This window comes from Lynx rufus, unplaced genomic scaffold (genome assembly GCF_022079265.1).
Source record: "Lynx rufus isolate CCGP_SWC_20201006 ecotype Redwood Valley unplaced genomic scaffold, mLynRuf1.p SCAF_25, whole genome shotgun sequence".
Lineage (NCBI taxonomy): Eukaryota > Metazoa > Chordata > Mammalia > Carnivora > Felidae > Lynx > Lynx rufus.
This window is the reverse complement of record NW_025814840.1, coordinates 3,357,003-3,378,547: the sequence shown is the minus strand read 5'-3', so window position 1 is coordinate 3,378,547 and position 21,545 is coordinate 3,357,003. Positions and strand designations below refer to the sequence as shown.

Below are 21,545 nucleotides of genomic sequence, written 5' to 3'. Positions count from 1 at the left end.
TTTGAGAGTTCCAGTATTTGTAGTTTATTATTCTACTCTATTGATCCTTGTAGGGGACAGGACAAGAAGCTCAATGTGTTTGGAAATGAATAGTTCTCTGGAACAATTTCCAGGGGAAGCCATAAAAATATGAACAATACTGATACTCAGTAGTAAGACCTGTATAGTAGGAGAAACATCTCCCAATAATGTGTGCCATAAAATCAAGCTTCTCTCTCATGTCTGCATGATAATAATAATAATAGTGCACAATACTCCAGCTTATTAGCTAGTAATAAGTTCCTGATAACAGAGAATAATAAATCCAGAAAGGAAAAGAAGAAAATTTCTGATTCAGTGGAAGTTACTCAGAATTAGAATCAACATCCTGGAAAACAGAAAGACCTGAGGGAATGAACTAATAGACTATGTGTGAGGTGACTTAGTGTTCGAAAGGCCAACATGTAAAAAAGGATGCAGTTATAAGGTATGTGGCACTGGGAAAATAAAAGAAGAAAGTAAAAGCAGATAAATGAAAATTCTGGACTCTTCCCCAAGTATTTGTGAAATCCAAAATATCGAAAGGAGGGATTTGGGGGCCCAGGACATGTTTTCATTGTGTTATCCACTTAAAATACATATTTAAATCTGTATCTTCCTCATGGCTTTTTCAAAATGAGTATACTGTATGCCTGGGCCCAAAAATACTAATACTTAATAATACTTATCAGAGTTAATGCATGTTTATAAAAATATTTGAACCTAAGGTTTGTGGGTCTGATGTTGCTCTTCTTTTTTTTATTTTTTCCCCCCAAAATGTTTCCCCCATGAGTTTGTGTGTGAATGGGGGAGGGGCAGAGAGAGAGGAAGAGAGAGAATCCCAAGAAGGCTCGGAGCTATCTGCATAAAGTGGACATGGGCTCAAACTCACAAACTCATGTGAGATCATGACTTCAGCCGAAACCAAGAGTCAGATGTTTAACCAACTGCACCACCCAGAAGCTCCTGGTATTGCCATTCTTCTTTTATTTATTTAAAAAAATTTTTTTAGATGTTTATTTATTTTTGGGAAAGAGACAGAGCACGAGCTGGGTTGGGGCAGAGAGAGAGGGAGACAGAGCGTGAGCGGGAGTTGGGGCAGAGAGAGGGAGACACAGAATCCGAAGCAGGTTCCAGGCTCTGGCCTGTCAGCACACAGCCTGACACGGGGCTGGAACCCACAAACTGCGAGATCATGACCTGAGCAGAAATCGAAGGCTCAACTGACTGAGCCACCCAGGTGCATGTGGTGTCTCCATTATTCACCAATGTGTTATACCAACTCTTTAATTGCCAGAATATACATAATATTACCATAATGACCACACTGACTTTGAATAATAGGCAAAAGTAGCTATTAATCATATTTTTATATTTACATTTTAGTATGTAATGCTTATCTACATGTTGTATTTAATACATATTATTTGTCATACAGTAGATGCTCTGGTATGAGCATCCGGCATTAAAAATGCTAATATTACAAGCTGCTATTATAAACTAAAAGTTAGGAGACCTTCTTATGTTATTAGACATAAACACATATTCTATCATATCTTTGTTAATGACGATGTGGGGACAGTCATGGAAATGCCCTTCTTTGTCTCGTTAGAGCCTTGCACGTGATCATCTTTAGCTCTTTGAACATCTTTGAAACACCCAACTGAAAGTCTTTGTTAAGTCTAATGCCTAGAATCTCTCAGAAACACGTTTGTTGATTTATTTTCCCTGTGTATCAGCCATTCTTCCCTGTTTCATTCCAGTGTCCCAGGTTCTCTTAAAAGCTGGTCATTTCAAACAGTATTATGTGACAACACTGAATATCAGATTTCTTCCCTCCCCAGCGTCTGCTGAAGATGCTGCTCATTTGTTTTTCCAAGTAATGCTTTCTGAACTGATAACTCTAATATATGCCTGCTTTGTCACGTGGGGCCACTGAAACCTGTACTTGGTTTAGTGTTTAGGTAATGATGGGGCGGAGATTTTTTACATACTTGGAAACAAGAAGTATCCTAGTCTTTGTTTGGGAGCACTTGGCTGATGTTAGATCACAGTTAGTCCTTAATTCTGCTGTTTAAAGCTCCACCCTAGTCTTTTCTCTCTGCTTTGGCAGAAACTCAAGGTAAGCCAGATATGAAAACTTAAGACTTTCTCAGGTGTTTTCTGAAAATTCACACGCTACTATTCTTACTGTTGTCCTTCCAAGATTCCTACAAATATGTCAAAGTTTTTGCATACCCTGTGGACATCATTCCTAACTTTCTTTTTAAGCTTACTGGTTAGCCAATCGCGTGTTCCAATTTTTGTCTATCGCTTCAGGCAGCAACAAAGTTAAAACACTTGCCTGTAATTGTTTTTGAGAAACTCCTTCCCCACTGCTCCCTAACCATCCCTCAAACAAGACTTTTTGTGCTGGGTGAAATCTGAGTTAGCCTTTTATATGGGTTCTTCCAGGGACCCACCAGCCAGGTCACATGATGTTTCTTTGGAAATGAGGCTTTGGAAGAGCTCTAGTTTTGTTCTGTTTTTCAAGAGACTGTCAAGATACTTTGGGAATGCAGGTTGTTGTTTTTATTAAGTTTACTTATTTATTTTGGAAAAGAGAGACAGCATGTGTGTGTGTGAGCAGGGAAGGAGCAGAGAGAAAGGGGTAGAGAGAATCCCAAGCAGGCTATGCACTGTCAGCACAGAGCCTGACATGGGGCTCGAACTCATGAACCATGAGATCATGACCTGAACTGAAATCAAGAGTCAGACACGACTGAGTCACCCAGGTGTTCCAAGGTTGTTGTATTTAATGCTACTCCTGAACTAACTAGCAGGCAATGTGACTCAGGCAAATGAAAAATTCCACTAAGCTAAAAAAAAAAACACAACCAAGAGTCAGCTGTTTTTCTTGAATAAATGTTCCCTGGGTTGCTGTAAGACTTGGTTAATTCAGCAATTAATGATCCAAAATTATGATTTCACTTTGGTTTATACTAGTTTGTCACAGCTTTTAGGGAAGGGAAATTTTTCACAAGTCTTTCCTTGATTATTTTCAATGACTTCACCTGGAATAATTCCTTAAATTATTAAAATATTAATCTAATATTACTTGTACTGTGATTTTATTATACTGAATGTAACAAGGACTTTCTTAAATATATAATTCAGTGTTTGTGAAATGATAAGTACGCCCCAAAAAATTCAGTTCATCTAAATTTATGTCAGTTTTATGGAAAATTTTAGTTTACCATAAAATTCTATTTTGCACTTAATCATTTGAGATTTTATTGTCACTTTTGTTGTTGTTGTCCTTTAGTGAATGCTCCAACTTAAACCTAAATTTCATCGTCCTAATAGTAAAACACAGAAGGGGCATCAGTTAGGCTGACTATCAGAGTTTTACTTATTCCCTCCAAAAGTCATCCCATTTTGGGATAAAGGAATTTCCATTTTAAGGCAGGAGTCAATTTTGAGGGATTTTTTTTTGAGTTTTCAATCGCTTATACTCTGAATATCTTTCACTCAGAGTATCCCTGCTAATCCCATCCTTCACAGGTAGAATGGTATCATTTTTCTGTGAAGAAAGCCAATGGACACCTCTAGGAAATAGTGGATTGAGGTGACACAGGGTGAGGTTGTTGGGGATGATCAGTGGTAGAAGAGTAATTCCACCATTGACGATAGTTACGGTAGGAACAGTGAAGGAACTGGCAACAGTCCTTGGATGGCCCTTCTGCACACCTGAACATGCACATCCTCCCATTTAGTAAGTAGACCGCCAAGAATGTGCGAGAGCAGTGGGGAGCTGTCCGGATGAAGGCTGAGAAAACTAGCTCTGAGGGACATGCACTCAGAACTACTGGGCGGGGGGGACTTAAGGAAAATGAAGAGGTCTTGCCAAGTAAGGAAAATCAGAGCCATGGAAATCCTGTTGTGTACGTTTCTCTGTGTGTGTGTGCTTCTGTTCTTACCAGTCTTGTCTAACTTAGGAAAGGTGATTTTTCTTCCTAATGGTAATGGTGACATGAATTAACATTATTGAGCACTAGCTTTTTCCCAGGCATTATTACACATTTACCTATATTGAATCAAATTTTCAAAACCTTTTTATAGCAGGTCCGTTTTTAATAACTCCATTTTATTTATTTATTATTTATTTATTTAATGTTTGTTTATTTTTGGGAGACACAGACAGAGTGCGATCACAGGAGGGGCAGAGAGAGAGAGAGAGAGGAACACACAGAATCTGAAGCAGGCTCCAGCCTCTGTGCTAACAGAGGGGCTGTGCTAACAGAGGGGCTCACACTCATGAACCGTGAGATCGTGACCTGAGCCAACGTCGGCCGCTTAACTGACTCAGCCACCCAGGGGCCCCTAAACTCCATTTTTTTTTTTTTAATTTTTTTTTCAACGTTTATTTATTTTTGGGACAGAGAGAGACAGAGCATGAACGGGGGAGGGGCAGAGAGAGAGGGAGACACAGAATCGGAAGCAGGCTCCAGGCTCCGAGCCATCAGCCCAGAGCCCGACGCGGGGCTCGAACTCACGGAGCGCGAGATCGTGACCTGGCTGAAGTCGGACGCTTAACCGACTGCGCCACCCAGGCGCCCCTAAACTCCATTTTAAAGAGGAGCCATCGGAAGCAGAGACATGAGTAACTCACCTAGCATTATATGATTAATAAGTGTTACAGTCAGGATTTGAATACAGTTCCAACTATCTGTACAAGGCCCCGTCCTCTAGAAGTGCAAATGCTATAAATGACATCATTTTATTTAACTTATTTGTAAAAACAAAGACGCTGCTAGTGGATGTGTCTATTGTTTAGGACCATCCATCATACTACATTGGCGGTTGGTGATACAGGCCGCCAAGGCATCATTCTGCTCTCATTACTACCTTGGCTTCTCCATTCGCTCAGAGTAAATGACAAAGTCGATCGATAGCATACTAGACTCTGTAAGTTCTGACCCCTCTGTGTCTCACCTCCTCTTTCTACTTCCTCTCACTCACTCATCTCCAACGCTCCTGGTCTCCTCGATGCTTCTGAAATCCAGCAGGCAAGCTCCAGTTTTTTATCTCCGCCTATTCTTCCAGACATCAACATGGGTAACTGCGTCAGCTTCTGTGAGACTTTGCTCAAATCTCATCTGTTCAGTGAGGTGTGCCCTGATCATCCTATCTAATGCTGCAGTTTATACTACAACACCTCTCTGGGCTCCATTTTCCCCACAATGCTGACCGCCTTCTCTCTTCTATAATAAACACATAATACGTTTCTTGCTTGTTGCCTTTGCTTCTGCCAGAACACCAGCTCCACGAAGTGAGGAATCTGTCTCCCTCCACAGAGTAGGTGCTCATTTATCAAAAGAAAAAATAAATATAATTTCTAAGAGTGAAAGAAACTCATGAACACCACTGGATTTCATCCCACCATGGGAAGCAGGCTTCTCCAACACTGGCTTTCAAGTTCATCCTTTGGATTTTACACATGCTGTCTCAACTTTCTAGGTAATTTCTCTCCTGTGTTCTACCTGGGAACCCTGACCCTTCTGCCGAAATAACTTTCTACGTAATTTTCTCCACCCCTCCCTAACCTAGAACTTCTACCTCTCACCTTTGCATCTATAGCACGTAGCACAGTGACTGACATACGATCAAACCTCCAGTTGATGAAATGAACAATGGTTATTTCTTTTGATGTATGCTCCAGGCCTTACAGACTTCAAAGACTGACGCTTATGTTCATAAGGACTTTTTAAAAATGTAATGATCTCATCTCTACCATGGGGTTATGAGATGCGCACAGTTCCAGACACCAAATAAAACAGAACTGCTTTATTTTCTTTACAGACAGCATTTCTAAGTAGGATATAGGATCATATTTGGCAATCCGTCTGGTGTCTTGTAGGCTGCTGTATTGTTAAGTATGTGCACATACACACAGACTAAAGGCTCAGGAGTTGAGAGTAGTGCTGAATTCCGCTGAACAGTCATTCTGAAGCCCATTTCAAGAGCAACCCCTTTCTCACTAGGAGAGGTATGGTCTCACACGCATCTGTCTCTCTAGATGCTCTAAACCACGCAAAGCAGCAACATCCATGTTTTAGCAAAAGCAATTTGGGAAGAGTGGCATAATCACATTCTCAGCATTTTTGCTTCGGTGCAATTACCAGTCTACGTACAAGCACGGGCCGGAAGAGCTCCTGTGAAACTTTTCAAGGAAAAACCAGCCAAGGGTACAACGTGTTGTGAGCCTTTGGGTACTCGTGATCCTTCTCCCATTTGGTGCCAGAAGCCCTTATTGAATTCACTCATGTCGTCTCAGAATTACATAATTGTCTCCAACCAATGATAAAATACTAGTAGAGCAAACCGTACATTTTCAATGGATTTTTTTCAAATTTTTCTCAGAGAATTCTTTGTGACGGAACACAGAGAAAGTTACCAATATGTAGATTAATATCCTATTTTTTTAAAGTTGTTTCACTTTCTTAATGAAAGTTTTCCATTTTTTGTTTAACATATCTCACTAAAGCTAATTCTGAGGGGAAAGATGTGGTTTTGTTTTGTTTTGTTTTGTTTTGTTTTGTTTTGTGAGAGAGTGCCAGAGAGCACAAGCTGGGGACGGGGAGAGGGAGAGGCAAAATCTTTTTTTTTTTTTTTTTTTTTTTTAACGTTATTTACTTTTGAGACAGAGAGAGACAGAGCATGAACAGGGGAGGAGCAGAGAGAGAGGGAGACACAGAATCTGAAACTGGCTCCAGGCTCCGAGCTGTCAGCACAGAGCCCAATGCGGGGCCTGAACTCACGGACCGTGAGATCATGACCTGAGCCGAAGTCGGACGCTCAACTGACCAAGCCACCCAGGCGCCCCAGGGAGAGACAAAATCTTAAGCAGACTCCACTCTGAGCGTGGAGCCCAACGCAGGCTGGGCTCAGCCTCACAACAGTGAGATCACGACCTGAGCAGAAAATAAGGGTCGGCTGCTTAACCTGCTGAGCCACCCATGCACCCTGAAAATTATTATTTCTGAATTTATTTTTACATAAAAATAGTAACTTCTAAGAAGGCCACCTTTGTTATTAAAGGTGTTTCCTTTGATTGGATACAACTATTTATGCATGATTCTAGAACGATGAGTGAGAGTGTAAAACGTTACCAGATACGGACCAACAAGGATAGAGTAGAGGATGCCTGGTCTGTCTGCTGGTGGCTGAATGTTCCGGTCCTGGTCAACAGCTTGGATGGGCGGGGTAACCACGATGGGGTTCAGTTCTTCCTGGAAAAAAAAAATGGGAGCGTTTAGTCCCACTTTATTCTTAACGCCTCATGGAGAACTGACACTCAGATATGAGACATTACAGTCTGGACAGCTAGGCAGTACCTGAACTAGTAGTTAAACTCAGCTTTCGAGATTTGAAATTTAACACATTATACTAGTTAATTTTGAATTCAAAGAGGGAACAATGTGTCCTCAGGGTCAGAATGAAAAGTCATAGTAATTACACACTTGGAACTTTATATCAGGGTTTTCTCCTAAGAGGAAGACGAAGAAGAAAGAGATCAATAAATCTGCATCTTCCCTAGATAATTAAATCAGAAGTATGAGGCTACCAAATATAATTTTATCTGTCTGTAGACAAGATTTGTAAGAATATTTACATTCTTTTTCTTCCTAACTCATGTTTTAAAAATTACTTTTTAATTACATTTAAAATTAAAAAAAATAAAAAAATTACATTTAAAAATGTAATCCCTTAATTACATTAAAAACAAAATTTTAAAAATCAATGCTTTAACTGAATAGAAATCAAAGCCCCATCACTGCAAATGTCATAAGCATAATTAATTATATATTATGCATGTACGTACATGCATATACATTTAATTTATAATTATATGCAAGAGGACTCTGTTTAAAATCATAATATATTTCTCTAAGCCAGTGTTTGCCAATATGATGTCCAGTGGTATTCTGTTCCACTATCAGGACTGGTAAGCAGTTTTCTGTACAGGACCAGATAATAAATATATTTAGGCTTCGCTGGACAGAGAGTCTCCGTGTCAGCTTCTCAACTCTGACACTGTAACACAAAATCAACCAAGTGGGTATGACTATGCTGCAATAAAGCTTTATTTACAAAGACGAATGGTATGTAGGACAGAGTTTCTTGGCCCCTGTACTGAATGATCAATCATTCTTTGTAACAAATATGCTGAAAAAACAAATGTGCACTCTTCACAGATAAGCTTGCGACACAGGATATGAAAGAAACTTTCAAAAAGTGAATCCACTTTCCTGCAGGTCTTTTCGGAGACTTTTGTGCTAATTTGCATAATGGCCATCTAAGAAGGGGGTGTTATTTGCACATTTTCTAGAATCATCCATTAACATCTCCTTGAACTCTTACATTGCCTTAGAACACAGTTTGAGAAATACTGCTTTAAGTCTCTGCAAGCCCTCGGTCCAAACATACTAGTAACTTTAAAGGGAAATAATGTCTGTTTCAATATCTGACTTCACAGTCTAAGGAATCACTGCAACGTTATTTTATATTATATCTTCTCAAATGAGAGAACCTTGAAATGTATCATATACTTTTATATAAAATCAGTACTTTGTAATCTCAGCAGAAATGTAGAGTAGTGGCCTGCTGAAAAGAAATGCAAGAATATGAAACTGTAACGTGGAATACTTAATTTTGATTAAGTTACGGTAAGTTATATTAAACACAAGTATATTGCTAAAACGTTACATTTTTGAAGTTGAAATAATTAAAGGTAATCATTGAGCAAATATTTGGAGTTCACATACATCTTAGGGGTTCTGCAGACTTAAAAATCTCTAATAGGCTCTCCATAGCCTAAACGTTTTTAATATCTTCCTAAAAACAAAGAGCTCCTGGTAGGGATAACTTTGCAATACTGTATTCACCTTTTTAATGTGTCTTCAGACCCATGAAAATGTCAAACCAATATCAAAATCACTCCATTAAATCAGGATGACTACTGTTCTTTTGGTTGTTGTTCTTTCCACACAATACAACACATCACAATACAACAGTCTTCCTCAACTCTTTCCCTTGTTCCCTATTTCTGTCCCTCGTTCTCCGTTTCACTCTATCATTGGTCACTTCTCTCTCTCTCTCTCTCTCTCTCACCACACACACACGCACACACACACCTGCCCAACAGACAATTTCCTTCCTCTGTAATCCTGTATTTCTCCTGACACTGAAAGCATCCAAAGCTCTTCAAGTCTGTATGTTTGAACACAGGAGTGGAGGGCTGATAGGTCATCCTAGACATTTGTCAAAGCAGCCTGATGGCGTTAGCCAAAGTCAGCATGCAGCCAAGCTACTGCAGTTCTGGTTCAACTAATAAATCTGTGGTGGGTCTTCCAAAAGTACAGTAGCATGCAGATCTTGCGAAGGGAATTCAACTCTCAGGATGTTTTGCAGCCTGTCTTCCTTCCCATGGCCAGAGAAATATACTAAGGGATCCTAGACTCCTGCTTTTTGAAATAACTTACCTAGAATTAAAAGCAAAACGAAACAAAAAAACAGAAAACAAAACAAGAAAAAAAAAACTGAACCTGAGGTCTTCTGGGAGAGTGCTAAACATGACCAGATCACATTGGGGTTTCTCTGCTGACACCTTTCTCTGCTAAGTGACCAACACATATACAGTTTTAGTTTGGGTAATGAGTCACATAGTTTAAAATCCTCTTCTGCACAAGTTGCTGGAATGAGAAATGGGGCTTCAGTCATATTTTTTAAAATTATATGAACAACAGGAAAAAAAAACTAAAAATAACACAATAAACAAAACCAAAAGGGAGGGAAAGGTTCTAATTAAATTCCTCATCTTTCATAGTTGGTTATTAATAAATGTATGGTGAGAACTGAAGAAATAAAAAGAAACAAGTACACCGTTTAGAATTACGTGACATCTAGAATCAGAAGAATTGAAACTAGAAATACCAGCATGTGGCTGTCTCAGGAGAGTGGGCCTAGAAGTGAAGAAGGGAGGTGGGATGAAATGTATTTAAAGCCATTCAGTCCTGTTTCACTGTGTAGTTTCCATACTCTGTACTAATTTTAATATCATAAATTAGCAAATTGTACTAGTGAGAATACAATAAATAAACCCTCTTGGTGAAGGCTTCAATGAGTTTCTGGAAATTTGGGAGTACAGTTGTCTTATATAACTTCTTAGGACTGATTTTTGTCTTACAAAGACTAGCGACTTAAGAAAAATTTTTTCTTAGGCTACTGTTCATGAGGTTTGTTTGTTTTTTTTTTTTTTTAAGAAAATATAGGTTTAAAGGTGAAAAGGATGAATTCTCAGCTATGATTTCTAAGATTACATCCCAAGTATATTGGGCTGCTTGAATCTTGAGGATTTCTAACACTGGTAATATGTAACATTAAAGGATACTGTGTTTTATGTAGGATGCTACTGTTACAGTATGTAATGAAATTTTTTATAAAGATAAGTAGCATTTAAGCCAGAGTTGGAAAAGGAAACATGTACCCATTAGAAGAAACAACATACTAAGATGCATCAAGTTTTGAACTTCTCCATCACCAAAAATCTCTGTATGGGAGATCGCCAGCCATGGGAAGGACATACAACTAACCAAGGAAATGCCAGCGAGAAACTCTTCCTTAGAAAAGAAAGAATTTTATGGGGGAAAAAACATGCAATCATGTATAATATTTGGCAAGTTAATATCTACTTACTAAATACATTCATGTCAATTTGTATTGTACTGAATTTTCCAGCCCGGTAGCAGATCACCACACGGAGCCGGACCTGAAGGAAACCGGCCCGCGCTGACCACTGCGACAGCAGGCTCCCCAGGCCTTAGAAAAGGGGAAAAACTAGCAGACGCGTTTCTTTTGAAGAACCATCCTCTCCAAGCAGATAGTAACTACTGCTCCGTTCCTCTCCCGCCCCCTTATTTCTCTTAGCTTCTAATTTTACCGCTGGATTAGAGAAGAAGAATTATGCTGAAGAACTTGGAAATTCACCCATGGCCCAATTATGCTTGGGTATCCTTAAGGACAGGATTACAAGGTTCCCTTATGACCATATAATTGCAGTAATTGCTCAATTAGTCTTCACAGAAGGCTCTGTTGGCAGGTGCACACAAAATATCTAATAACCACCGCCTAGCCTAGTGAGGAACTGTTTGCAACACATTTGCTTCATCAAGTTGAATTCCAGGAGACACATAAAAAAGGCATCCAAACACTGCAAAGCTCTTGGGTGCCTTGCCCCTAAAGCAAATCTGTCTTCTCTGCAGAGAAGGCAGCCTTCTTTGTCTTTGAGAAGAACTCATATCTTTGAGAAGAAGTCCCGTCTCCTGAATTCTGTTCGTGCTGATGCGCACATGTTAAAAGTACACAGAAGAGTGGATTCACATTTCACCGCTTTGAGTACCCAGAGTTAAATTCCCTGACATATTTACTGATGGTGATTCCATATAAAGAGATTCATGTCGTGAAGATAATCATAGAAACTATTAAACAATAACGAAAACATTGTCTCCAGCAGAAATGCTGCATAATTCTATGATTATAAAACCCAAGATTATTCCCCTAGGGACATAAGCTTCGTATCCAATTAGCTTTTCTGGAGGGGTGCCTTGTCTTTTCAGTATATCTAAGACAATGCTTTCAGGTTCAACTGCTGAATCCTTTTTGAGAAAATAACAAGAGGCGATTGGACTGTTGAGGTAAGTGAGGGTTAGTTACTCCTTCTACATCTTCAACACCAGAATGAGAAAGCAAGTTTCAGTCGGAATGCTGCTATTGTAGTCTATGTATAGATATATCTGTAACTATTTATACACATAATAAATAAATGTACTGGCAAGCACAGAAGATTAAAGATACTGTTCTTCAATTGTATACTTTTGTTTTATTATGAAGTGTCTCTGAAAAAGTTTTTGAGATATATTTTTTGTCGTATATCCTGTGATGGACTGCTGTATTCCAAAAGTGCATCTGACCATCCTTGCAATTGCATATTTGATCTATAGTTCTAATACCTACGTTGTTTATAAAACATTTCTTTGAGCCTTTGCCTTTGATATTTATTTGCTTAGACCTAATAAATGTAGTTTGAGCAATTTATTATTTTTTTTGAACTAGGAAAAGAAATTTATTTTATTTATTTTGTGATATTGTCTTTATTTTTTTTAAATATATGAAGTTTATTGTCAAATTGGTTTCCATACAACACCCAGTGCTCATCCCAAAAGGTGCCCTCCTCAATACCCATCACCCACCCTCCCCTTCCTCTCCCCCATCAACCCTCAGTTTGTTCTCAGTTTTTTAAGAGTCTCTTATGCTTTGGCTCTCTCCCACTCTAACCTCTTTTTTGTTTTTTTCCTTCCCCTCCCCCATGGGTTTCTGTTAAGTTTCTCAGGATCCACATAAGAGTGAAACCATATGGTATCTGTCTTTCTCTGTATGGCTTATTTCACTTAGCATCACACTCTCCAGTTCCATCCACGTTGCTACAAAGGGCCATATTTCCTTCTTTCTCATTGCCACGTAGTACTCCATTGTGTATATAAACCACGATTTTTTTATGCATTCATCAGTTGATGGACATTTAGGCTCTTTCCATCATTTGGCTATTGTTGAGAGTGCTGCTATAAACATTGGGGTACAAGTGCCCCTATGCATCAGCACTCCTGTATCCCTTGGGTAAATTTCTAGAAGTGCTATTGCTGGGTCATAGGGTAGGTCTATTTTTAATTTTTTGAGGAACCTCCACACTGTTTTCCAGAGTGGCTGCACCAATTTGCATTCCCACCAACAGTGCAAGAGGGTTCCCGTTTCTCCACATCCTCTCCAGCATCTATAGTCTCCTGATTTGTTCATTTTGGCCACTCTGACTGGCGTGAGGTGATACCTGAGTGTGGTTTTGATTTGTATTTCCCTGATAAGGAGCGACGCTGAACATCTTTTCATGTGCCTGTTGGCCATCTGGATGTCTTCTTTAGAGAAGTGTCTATGTATGTTTTCTGCCCATTTCTTCACTGGGTTATTTGTTTTTCAGGTGTGGAGTTTGGTGAGCTCTTTATAGATTTTGGATACTAGCCCTTTGTCGATATGTCATTTGCAAATATCTTTTCCCATTCCGTTGGTTGCCTTTTAGTTTTGTTGGTTGTTTCCCTTGCCGTGCAGAAGCTTTTTATCTTTATAAGGTCCCAGTAGTTCATTTTGAGCAATTTATTTTACATAAATAATGAAACGTATGCTCAGGGATGTGTTTATAAGGATTATTTGTTGCAACAAAATACAACTTGCTTTTAAAAACTAAACCTTGTATGGAAGGGCTATATATGACAGACTTTTATAAACCATAAATCCATAACCTGATGAACTATCACCAAGTTGTATTTAATTCTAAATGCCATGATATTAAGAACTAGAATATCGTCAATATTTCAGAAGCCCTCTATTCTCTATATTTTCTATCAATCGCTCCTGCTCCTTCCACTCTAAAGATGGCCTTTCTATTATCATAGATTAATTTCACTTGTTTGAAACTGTATACAAATAGAACTATACAATGTCATTTAATTACTGACTTTGTTCAAGTATTACTATGTCTTACATGGTCGGCATGCATGTGGGAGTTAGGTACATCAAGTGTAGTCCCTGCACTCTCGTTTTAATGGATGTACTGTGTTCATTAGACAGACACCCCCAACTTTGTTTCCTTTTCACACTGGTGATGGCGTTTGGGTTGTTTCCAGGGCATGCCGTGACGAATAGCACTAGGTCCTTCTGCGTGTGTTCTTACACATGAAGGCATTTGTGTGAAATATAAGAATATAATTGTCAGACACGCATGTATGGGCTAGGTCCCTGCCATTTTAAGTCTTCTAAACTTGTTGTGTGAGCTCACGTTCTATTGTGAGTGGTCCACTGCTCTGCTGACAGTTGGTAAGTTTAGCCATTCGGTAGGTACGCATCGTTACCTCACAGTGATTTGAACTGTTTTACAATGCTGGACATTTGTGAAGTGTTGTTTCATGTCTTTTGTCCGTTCTCCTACTTTGCCTTACTGGTTCATAAGAGCTCTCCGTATATCACAGTGTAAGTCTTTTTATCAGCTGACTGTTCAATAAATATTATATCCCACTCTACGGCTTTCATTTAGACCCTATTAATGTTGTCTTGCTGAAGAAAAGTTTCTCATTCTCCCACTTACCCATTTTTCTTTCCCTTTATACTTGTCTATTTCCTCTACCCATCCACATATTTTGACCTGAGGTATACCTGATAATTTCCCTTATGCATTTCTATACAGAGAATATTGCACTCTTCCTTATTAAAATTTATCTAACACTCACTAGAACCGTGTGTCTGAGTTTCCTTGCCTAGAACTTTCTTGAGAGCAGGGATCGGTTGTATCGACAGCACCAGAAATACATGTGTTACACAGGCACTAAGAACTGTTGAATAAGAGACTTCTCAGTTCTGTATTATTCAGGGTATTCACGAGCCTCATTGACCTAGCCTTGCCCTCTGGGCTCCTGTAAAACATCCAAATACACATACTGAGGCTGTATGAGCATCTTTCATTCACAAAGAATACTACACCCACCTAAAGGGAAGAGTAAGGTGGCCACAAGAATGCTCAGAATACACAGATGTCGGCTCAAAGTGCTTCACAGCGATGGCCTTCGGTGTAATAAACAGTCTCTAAAACATTCCAGGAGACTAAGTGGCGAGCTCCTGTATCCTAAGGAAAACATTCCAATCTTGCCAAATAAGTTGCAATATCACCTCTTGAAAGTTGTTTAATCCCTCAGCCTTTTAATCATAATTTTCATAGTGAAGTTAATAATATCTACATTTCATTAATTGGTATAGGGATTCATGAAAGACAGTATATAAATGAATAAAACAGTAAGTGCCATGCTTAGTAATGGAAGTCATTATAGATCGTAGTATTAAGATTACTTTATTATTTTAATTGTATTATATTAGCATTAAAATTGGCTTCCAGTTATAAGCAGAGAGAGAGAGAGTGATGGGATTTTTTTTCATTTCTAGCTGGAAGCTAATTTTACCATATCTTGCATATTTTTCTTGATATGTGACACTGACATGAATTTTGAAGGTTTTATTTAGAATTGCATACCTGATCAAATGTTTGAGGGAATGAAGGGGGCCTATCATTACTATTTGATTTTAGACAAAGATTTAGATCTAAAAGCTGCAAAGAAAATTATCTAATGATTAGACTTAAACATAACTTTAAGATGGTGTATCACAGAGTTGAATATTCACTTAAAATGAACATTTCACTTTATTAAACAGAAGCTTCAGTGAAATTCTTCTCAGTGAATATACTAAGCTGCATTAGTTTTACACCCAATTTATAAACTCATTCCCTACACTTTGATTACAGAAAGTCTGCGATAATTCCCTAATTTATTAAGAAGTTCTTACGGAGAAGCGCTCAGTCACAGGGACTCCAAGTACATGTACACAGGTTCATTTAGAATTCTTTTAATAAAGACATCTATTGATAAATATTAAGAGAGAGCTCTGACAGAAAACTCGCATGTTAAACTATTCCGAGTGAGATATTCAAAATACCAAGTATCAGAGAAATTCAAGTATGCATAGCTTGAAGAAAGTAAATTTTGATCCATGTAGCAGAGGTGAGACTCGTGGAAAGGCAGGGTATGGTTGCATCTGATGGAGGCTGGATAAGGGAGTTAGAAGAACCCACAGTCAATAGGTAGATAGATAAATATAAGACAGATTGATAGATAATCTAGGAATATTTTGGGGTGAGCCATTAAAGTGCCATAAAAACAGTATAGCGTAATTTTCATTATTATTACATTAAAATTTCACATAAAATTCCACAATTTTCACATTGGCCATGGAAGACATCTGTAGATACATAGCAAAAAATTATTTTGTCTTTCTGATAAAGAAAAAATCATCTTGGAGTATACTGTTAAGTACAAATACAAATAAAAACATTTGTGGGTCCATTTCTGGGTTCTCTGTTCCGTTCCATTGATCTAAGTGTCTGTTTTTGTGCCAGTACCATACTGTCTTGATGAGTCCAGCTTTGCAGTATAGCTTGAAGTTCAGGATTGTGATGCCTCCTACTTTGGTTTTCTTTTTCAGGATTGCATTGGCTATTCGGGGTCTTTTTTGGTTCCATACAGATTTTAGGATTGTTTGTTCTAGCTCTGTGAAGAATGCTGGTGTTATTTTGATAGGGATTCCATTGAATATGTAGATTGCTTTGGGTAGTATCAACATTTTAACAATATTTATTCTTCCTATCCAGGAGCATAGAATCTTTTTCCATTTTTTTTTGTGTCTTCTTCAATTTCTTTTATAAGATTTCTATAGTTTTCGGGGGCACCTGGGTGGCTAAGTTGGTTGCATGATTCTTTGGCTCAGGTCATGATCTCACTGTCCATGAGATCAAGCCCCACATTGGGCTCTGTACTGACAGCTCGGAGCCTGGAACTTGCTTCAGATTCTGTGTCTCCCTCTCTCTCTGCCCCTTCCCTGCTCATGTTCTCTCTCTCTCTCTCTCTCTCTCAGAAATAAATAAACATTAAAAAAATTTTAAAAAGTATTCTATAGTTTTCAGTGTATACATTTTTTCACCTCTTTGGTTAGGTTTATGCCTAGGTATTTTATGGGTTTTGGTGGAATTGTAAATGGGATCAATTCCATGATTTCTCTTTCTGTTGCTTCATTATTGGTGTATACAAATGCAACCAATTTCTGTGCATTGATTTGATATCTTGCAACTTTGCTGAATTCATGGATCAGTTCTAGTAGGTTTTTTGGTGCAATTTTTTGGGTTTTCTGTATAGAGGATCATGTCATCTGTGAAGAGTGAAAGTTTGACTTCCTCCTTGCTAGTTTGGATAGCTTTTTTCCTTTGTGTTATCTGATTGCTGAGGATAGGACTTCCAATTGTATGCTGAATAACAGTGGCAAGAGTGGACATCCCTGTAGTGTTCCTGACCTTACAGGGAAAGCTCTCAGTTTTTCCCCATTGAGGATGGTATTAACATTGGGTTATTCATATACGGCTTTTATGATCTTGAGGTATGCTCCTTCTATCCCTACTTGAGAGTTTTTATCAAGAAAGGATGCCGTATTTTGTCAAATGCTTTCTCTGCCTCTATTGAGAGGATCATATGGTTCTTGTCCTCTCTTTTATTGATGTGATGAATCACGTTAATTGTTTTGCAGATATTGAACCAGCCCTGTAGCCCAGGTATAAATCCCACTTGGTCGGGGTGAACAATTCTTTTAATACGTTGGCTAACATCCTGTTGAGGATTTTTGCATGTACCCAGAAATGGACTCACAAATGTATGGCCAACTAATATTTGACAAAGCAGGAAAGAATATCCAATGGAATAAAGACAGTCTCTTCAGCAAGCGGCACTGGGAAAACTGGACAGTGACATGGAGAAGAATGAACCTGGACCACTTTCTACACCATACAAAAACCCAAAATGGATGAAAGACCTAAACGTAAGACAGGAAGCCATCAAAATCCTAGAGGAGAAAACAGGCAAAAACCTCTTTGACCTCAGCTGCAGCAACTTCTTACTCAACATGTCTCCAGAGGCAAGGGAAACAAAAGCAAAAATAAACTACTGGAACCTCATCAAGGTAAAAAGCTTCTCTACAGCAAAGGAACAATCAGCAAAACTAAAAGGCAACCAACAGAATGGGAGAAGATATTTGCAAATGACAGATCACATAAAGGGTTAGTATCCAAAATCTATAAAGAACTTATCAAACTCAACACCTAAAAACCAAATAATCCAATGAAGAAATGGGCAAAGGACAGGAATAGACACTTTTCCAAAGAAGACATCCAGATGGTTAATAGACACCTGAAAAAATGCTAAACATCACTCATGATCAAAAAACACAAATTAAAACCAAAATGAGATACCACCTCACACCAGTCAGCATGGCTAAAATTAACAACTCAAGCAACAACAGATGTTGGCAAGGATGCGGAGAAAGAGGATCTCTTTTGCACTGCCAGTGGGAATGCAAACTAGTGTAGCCTCTCTGGAAAATAGTATGGAGATTTCTCTAAAAATTAAAAATAGAACTATCCTACAACTCAGCAATTGGACTACTAGGTTATTATCCAACGGATACAGGTGTGCTCTTTCGAAGGGGCGCATGCACCCCAATGTTTATAGCATTGCTATCGACAATAGCCAAAGTATGGAAAGAGCCCAAATGCCCATCAATGGATGAATGGAGAAAGAAGATGTGGTATACATACAATGGAGTATTACTCGGCAATCAAAAATAATAAAATCTTGCCATTTGCAACTATGTGCATGGAACTGGAGGGTATAATGCTAAGCAAAATTAGTCAGAGAAAGACAAATATCATATGACTTCACTCATACAAGGACTTCAAGATACAAAACAGATTGTAGGAAGGGAAGGGAAGCAAAAGTAATATAAGATCAGGGAGGGGGACAAAACATTAGGGACTCTTAAATATAGAGAACAAACTGAGGGTTACGGGAGGGGTTGTGGGGGGGTGGGTTAAATGGGTAAGGGGCATTAAGGAAGAAACTTGTTGCGATGAGCACTGGTGTTGTATGGAAACCAATTTGACAATAAATTTCATATTAAAAAATAAATAAATAAATAAATAAATAAATAAATAAATAAAGTTAAAAAAAAAAAAAACAAATACAAAGACAAAGTATTTTAAACCAAACAACCCAGTGATAGCCCACTGCCAACATGGTGAGGTATTTTCCATCAGTATTTGTCACCCACGTATCTATCATCTATTTACGCACATGATATTTCACCACTTTGCATGTACGAATTTTGCTATTTTACCTCTCACTACTTCATAATCATAGTTCTAAGCCAATAAATATGCTTCAAAAACACAACTTGCAACAATATGCAACCTCCACTAGGGTTATAAATTAGGCTTTAGTGTTGTACACTTGAGTTGCTTATATCGGATTTGTTATCATTCTGTGTCTTTAATTCTATCCATGTGTTAGATTCCTGGATGCAGAATTTCTGGATCAAGGAACGAGAACATGTTGAACTCCTTTGTACAAATTGCCAGATGGCTTTCCAGAGAGACTGTGATGGTTTATTTCCTCCTCAGTATTTAAAACAGCACATATTTGTGAATGCTGAGGGTGATATATGCCTAGAGTATTGTTAAATATGTGTAAGGTTTAATTTTACATTTCTTTGGTTGCTAGCATAATTTATGTGATATATCTATTGCTGATTCTTCTGTTCATTTACTTTGCCTATCTTTTTTAATTTTGATATTTTAAAATTTTATTTCCATGGCATATGTGCATAGAACAGAAATCAACACTTTGTTAGTAGTCTTACAATTTTTTTAGTGTGTTGTTTGCCTTTTAATGTTACTTGTTTTTGACATCTAGAAACTTGGCATTTTTATGTATTCAAATTTATCCCTCTTTCTCTGTTTGATTTCTGCTTAGTCTTTCACCATCTGAAGGTTCTCTAAATGCTGAATTCCATTTAGTTTCAGGTATTATGTTTCCAACATTTAAATTTAATGTTTCAGTCTATCAAGAAAGTTGTATACTAAGGACTTAATAGTCGTCAAAATGTGGCTGGAATTTTAACTATTTTTTTTCCTTTTTTGTGAGCAAAGTAAAACTATTTGCACACTTTCTTTACTTTCGCCCTTCTCCGTCTTAAATGGACATCAGCAGAAAATTCAATCCCTTCCCCAAACCAAATAATCCTGTTTGTATCATATTGTGTTACACTGTTTTAATAGTATTGATTTGTCTATCACCACAAAAACTTAAAATAGCAATTCAGACCTCCTCTATCCTATAAGACCTGTGAAGTTCAGGAATGTGCGTGTGTGGAAAGCAGGCGTGGAAAGGACGTACGATGACTTAAAATTAGGAACTGGACCCAAATAATCTGGGTTTACAGAAAACCAGCAACAAAACTGGTAGAAAATGAATATGATGGCATTCCAAACAAGAAAATACCATGTCATTGCATTTGTTGTTATCTAATTTGCGACAATTCTTCCTCCAGGTCCTGAACGCCCTCCCCACCCCGCCACACACACACACACAGCCAACTGCTGCCCTTGTTAATAAAATCTGAGAACTGAAACCACCTTACTATTATTTATATTTTACATTTCCTTTAAGAATTATTTTATATTCCTGCATTCAGTTACATATGTATTATATATATTATGTCGTGTTTTATTATATATTATATTATATTATATTATACATATTCTCTGTATATATATATATATAGAGAGAGAGAGAGACAGACAGAGACAGCGAGCGAGAAATTAACATACTTAAAGTTTTGCTGGGTTATAGACTTTACTTTGTTTTATTGGTTTTGATGTTCACACCTAAACATTTATACCAGGGTTTACTTCTTTCTAAATTCTTTATTTTTATTCAACAGTCAAGTGACATAAGTCGCTGAGTATTTTTTCAGTGAGAACATGTGAGTCCTTGCAGCTGTGAGAATGCCAGTTGTTTCACACCTGAATGAAAACATGACTGAATTTTATATTCTCCCTTCATAAAATTTCTTCCACAGGGGCTCCTGGGTGGCTCAGTCAGTTCAGAGTCTGACTTCAGCTCAGGTCATGATCTCGCAGTTCATGAGTTTGAGTCCGCATCGGGCTCTGTGCTGACAGACACAGGTTCTGCGTCTCCCTCTCTCTCTCTCTGCTCCCTGCCTGCTCATGCTCTGCCTCTCAAAAACGAACAAACGTTAAAAAAACTAAAAATAAGTAAATAACGTTTCCTCTATTGTCTCTCTTGGGGCAGATTTCTGAATTATAACTAATACTTTCTTTCTTTGTTAATTTTTTTTACTATCCAATAGAAATTTGCTTTTATCTTTTATTTTAATTTTTTAACATTTATTCATCTTTGAGGGACAGAGAGTGAGCAGGGGAGAGACAGAGAAAGAGGGAGACACAGAATCAGAAGCAGGCTCCAGGCTCTGAACTGTCAGCACAGAGCCTGACACGGGACTTGAACCTACCAATAAGGAGACTGTGATCTGAGTGAAGTCAGACACTTGACCGATGGAGCCATCCAGGTGCCCCCAAATTTGCTTTTATCTTGAAGTAAACATAGCATACCAGCCTCTTCTAAGTATTGGTCTCCTTACCTTCACTGTGTTTCATGGTTTGAACATTTTCAATCTGCAAACCTAGGTGTTTTATAAAATTTGGAAGATTTATTCTCATTCATTCTATGGTATCTTTGTTACTGCATTTGGTCACTTTACCCAATGCCTTTGTCAACACCAATAAGTTATACTTCTATCTGGCCATCTGATGGTTACTGTCTTATCCCCCATGGACTCATGTGCTCCTGGAAGGTACCCCAGGAGACAGTTGCATGGCAGGGGCAGTATTCATGTGTCCACGAGGACCACACAGGGTCCTGCCTCTCAAGTTCTCT

The 21,545-nt window shown here is 38.2% G+C and overlaps 1 protein-coding gene across 17 annotated transcripts in view; it reads right to left on the bottom strand.

Annotated features, from left to right (window-relative positions):
• Positions 1-21,545, bottom strand: part of PCDH15 (protocadherin related 15) — a 789,181-nt gene that overhangs the window by 382,955 nt on the left and 384,681 nt on the right. For all 17 annotated transcript variants that reach the window (XM_047088664.1, XM_047088665.1, XM_047088662.1 and 14 more), the window contains one exon: positions 7,181-7,289. In XM_047088664.1, coding sequence (XP_046944620.1) covers positions 7,181-7,289 — 109 coding nt within the window. The remainder of the gene's footprint in view (positions 1-7,180; positions 7,290-21,545) is intronic.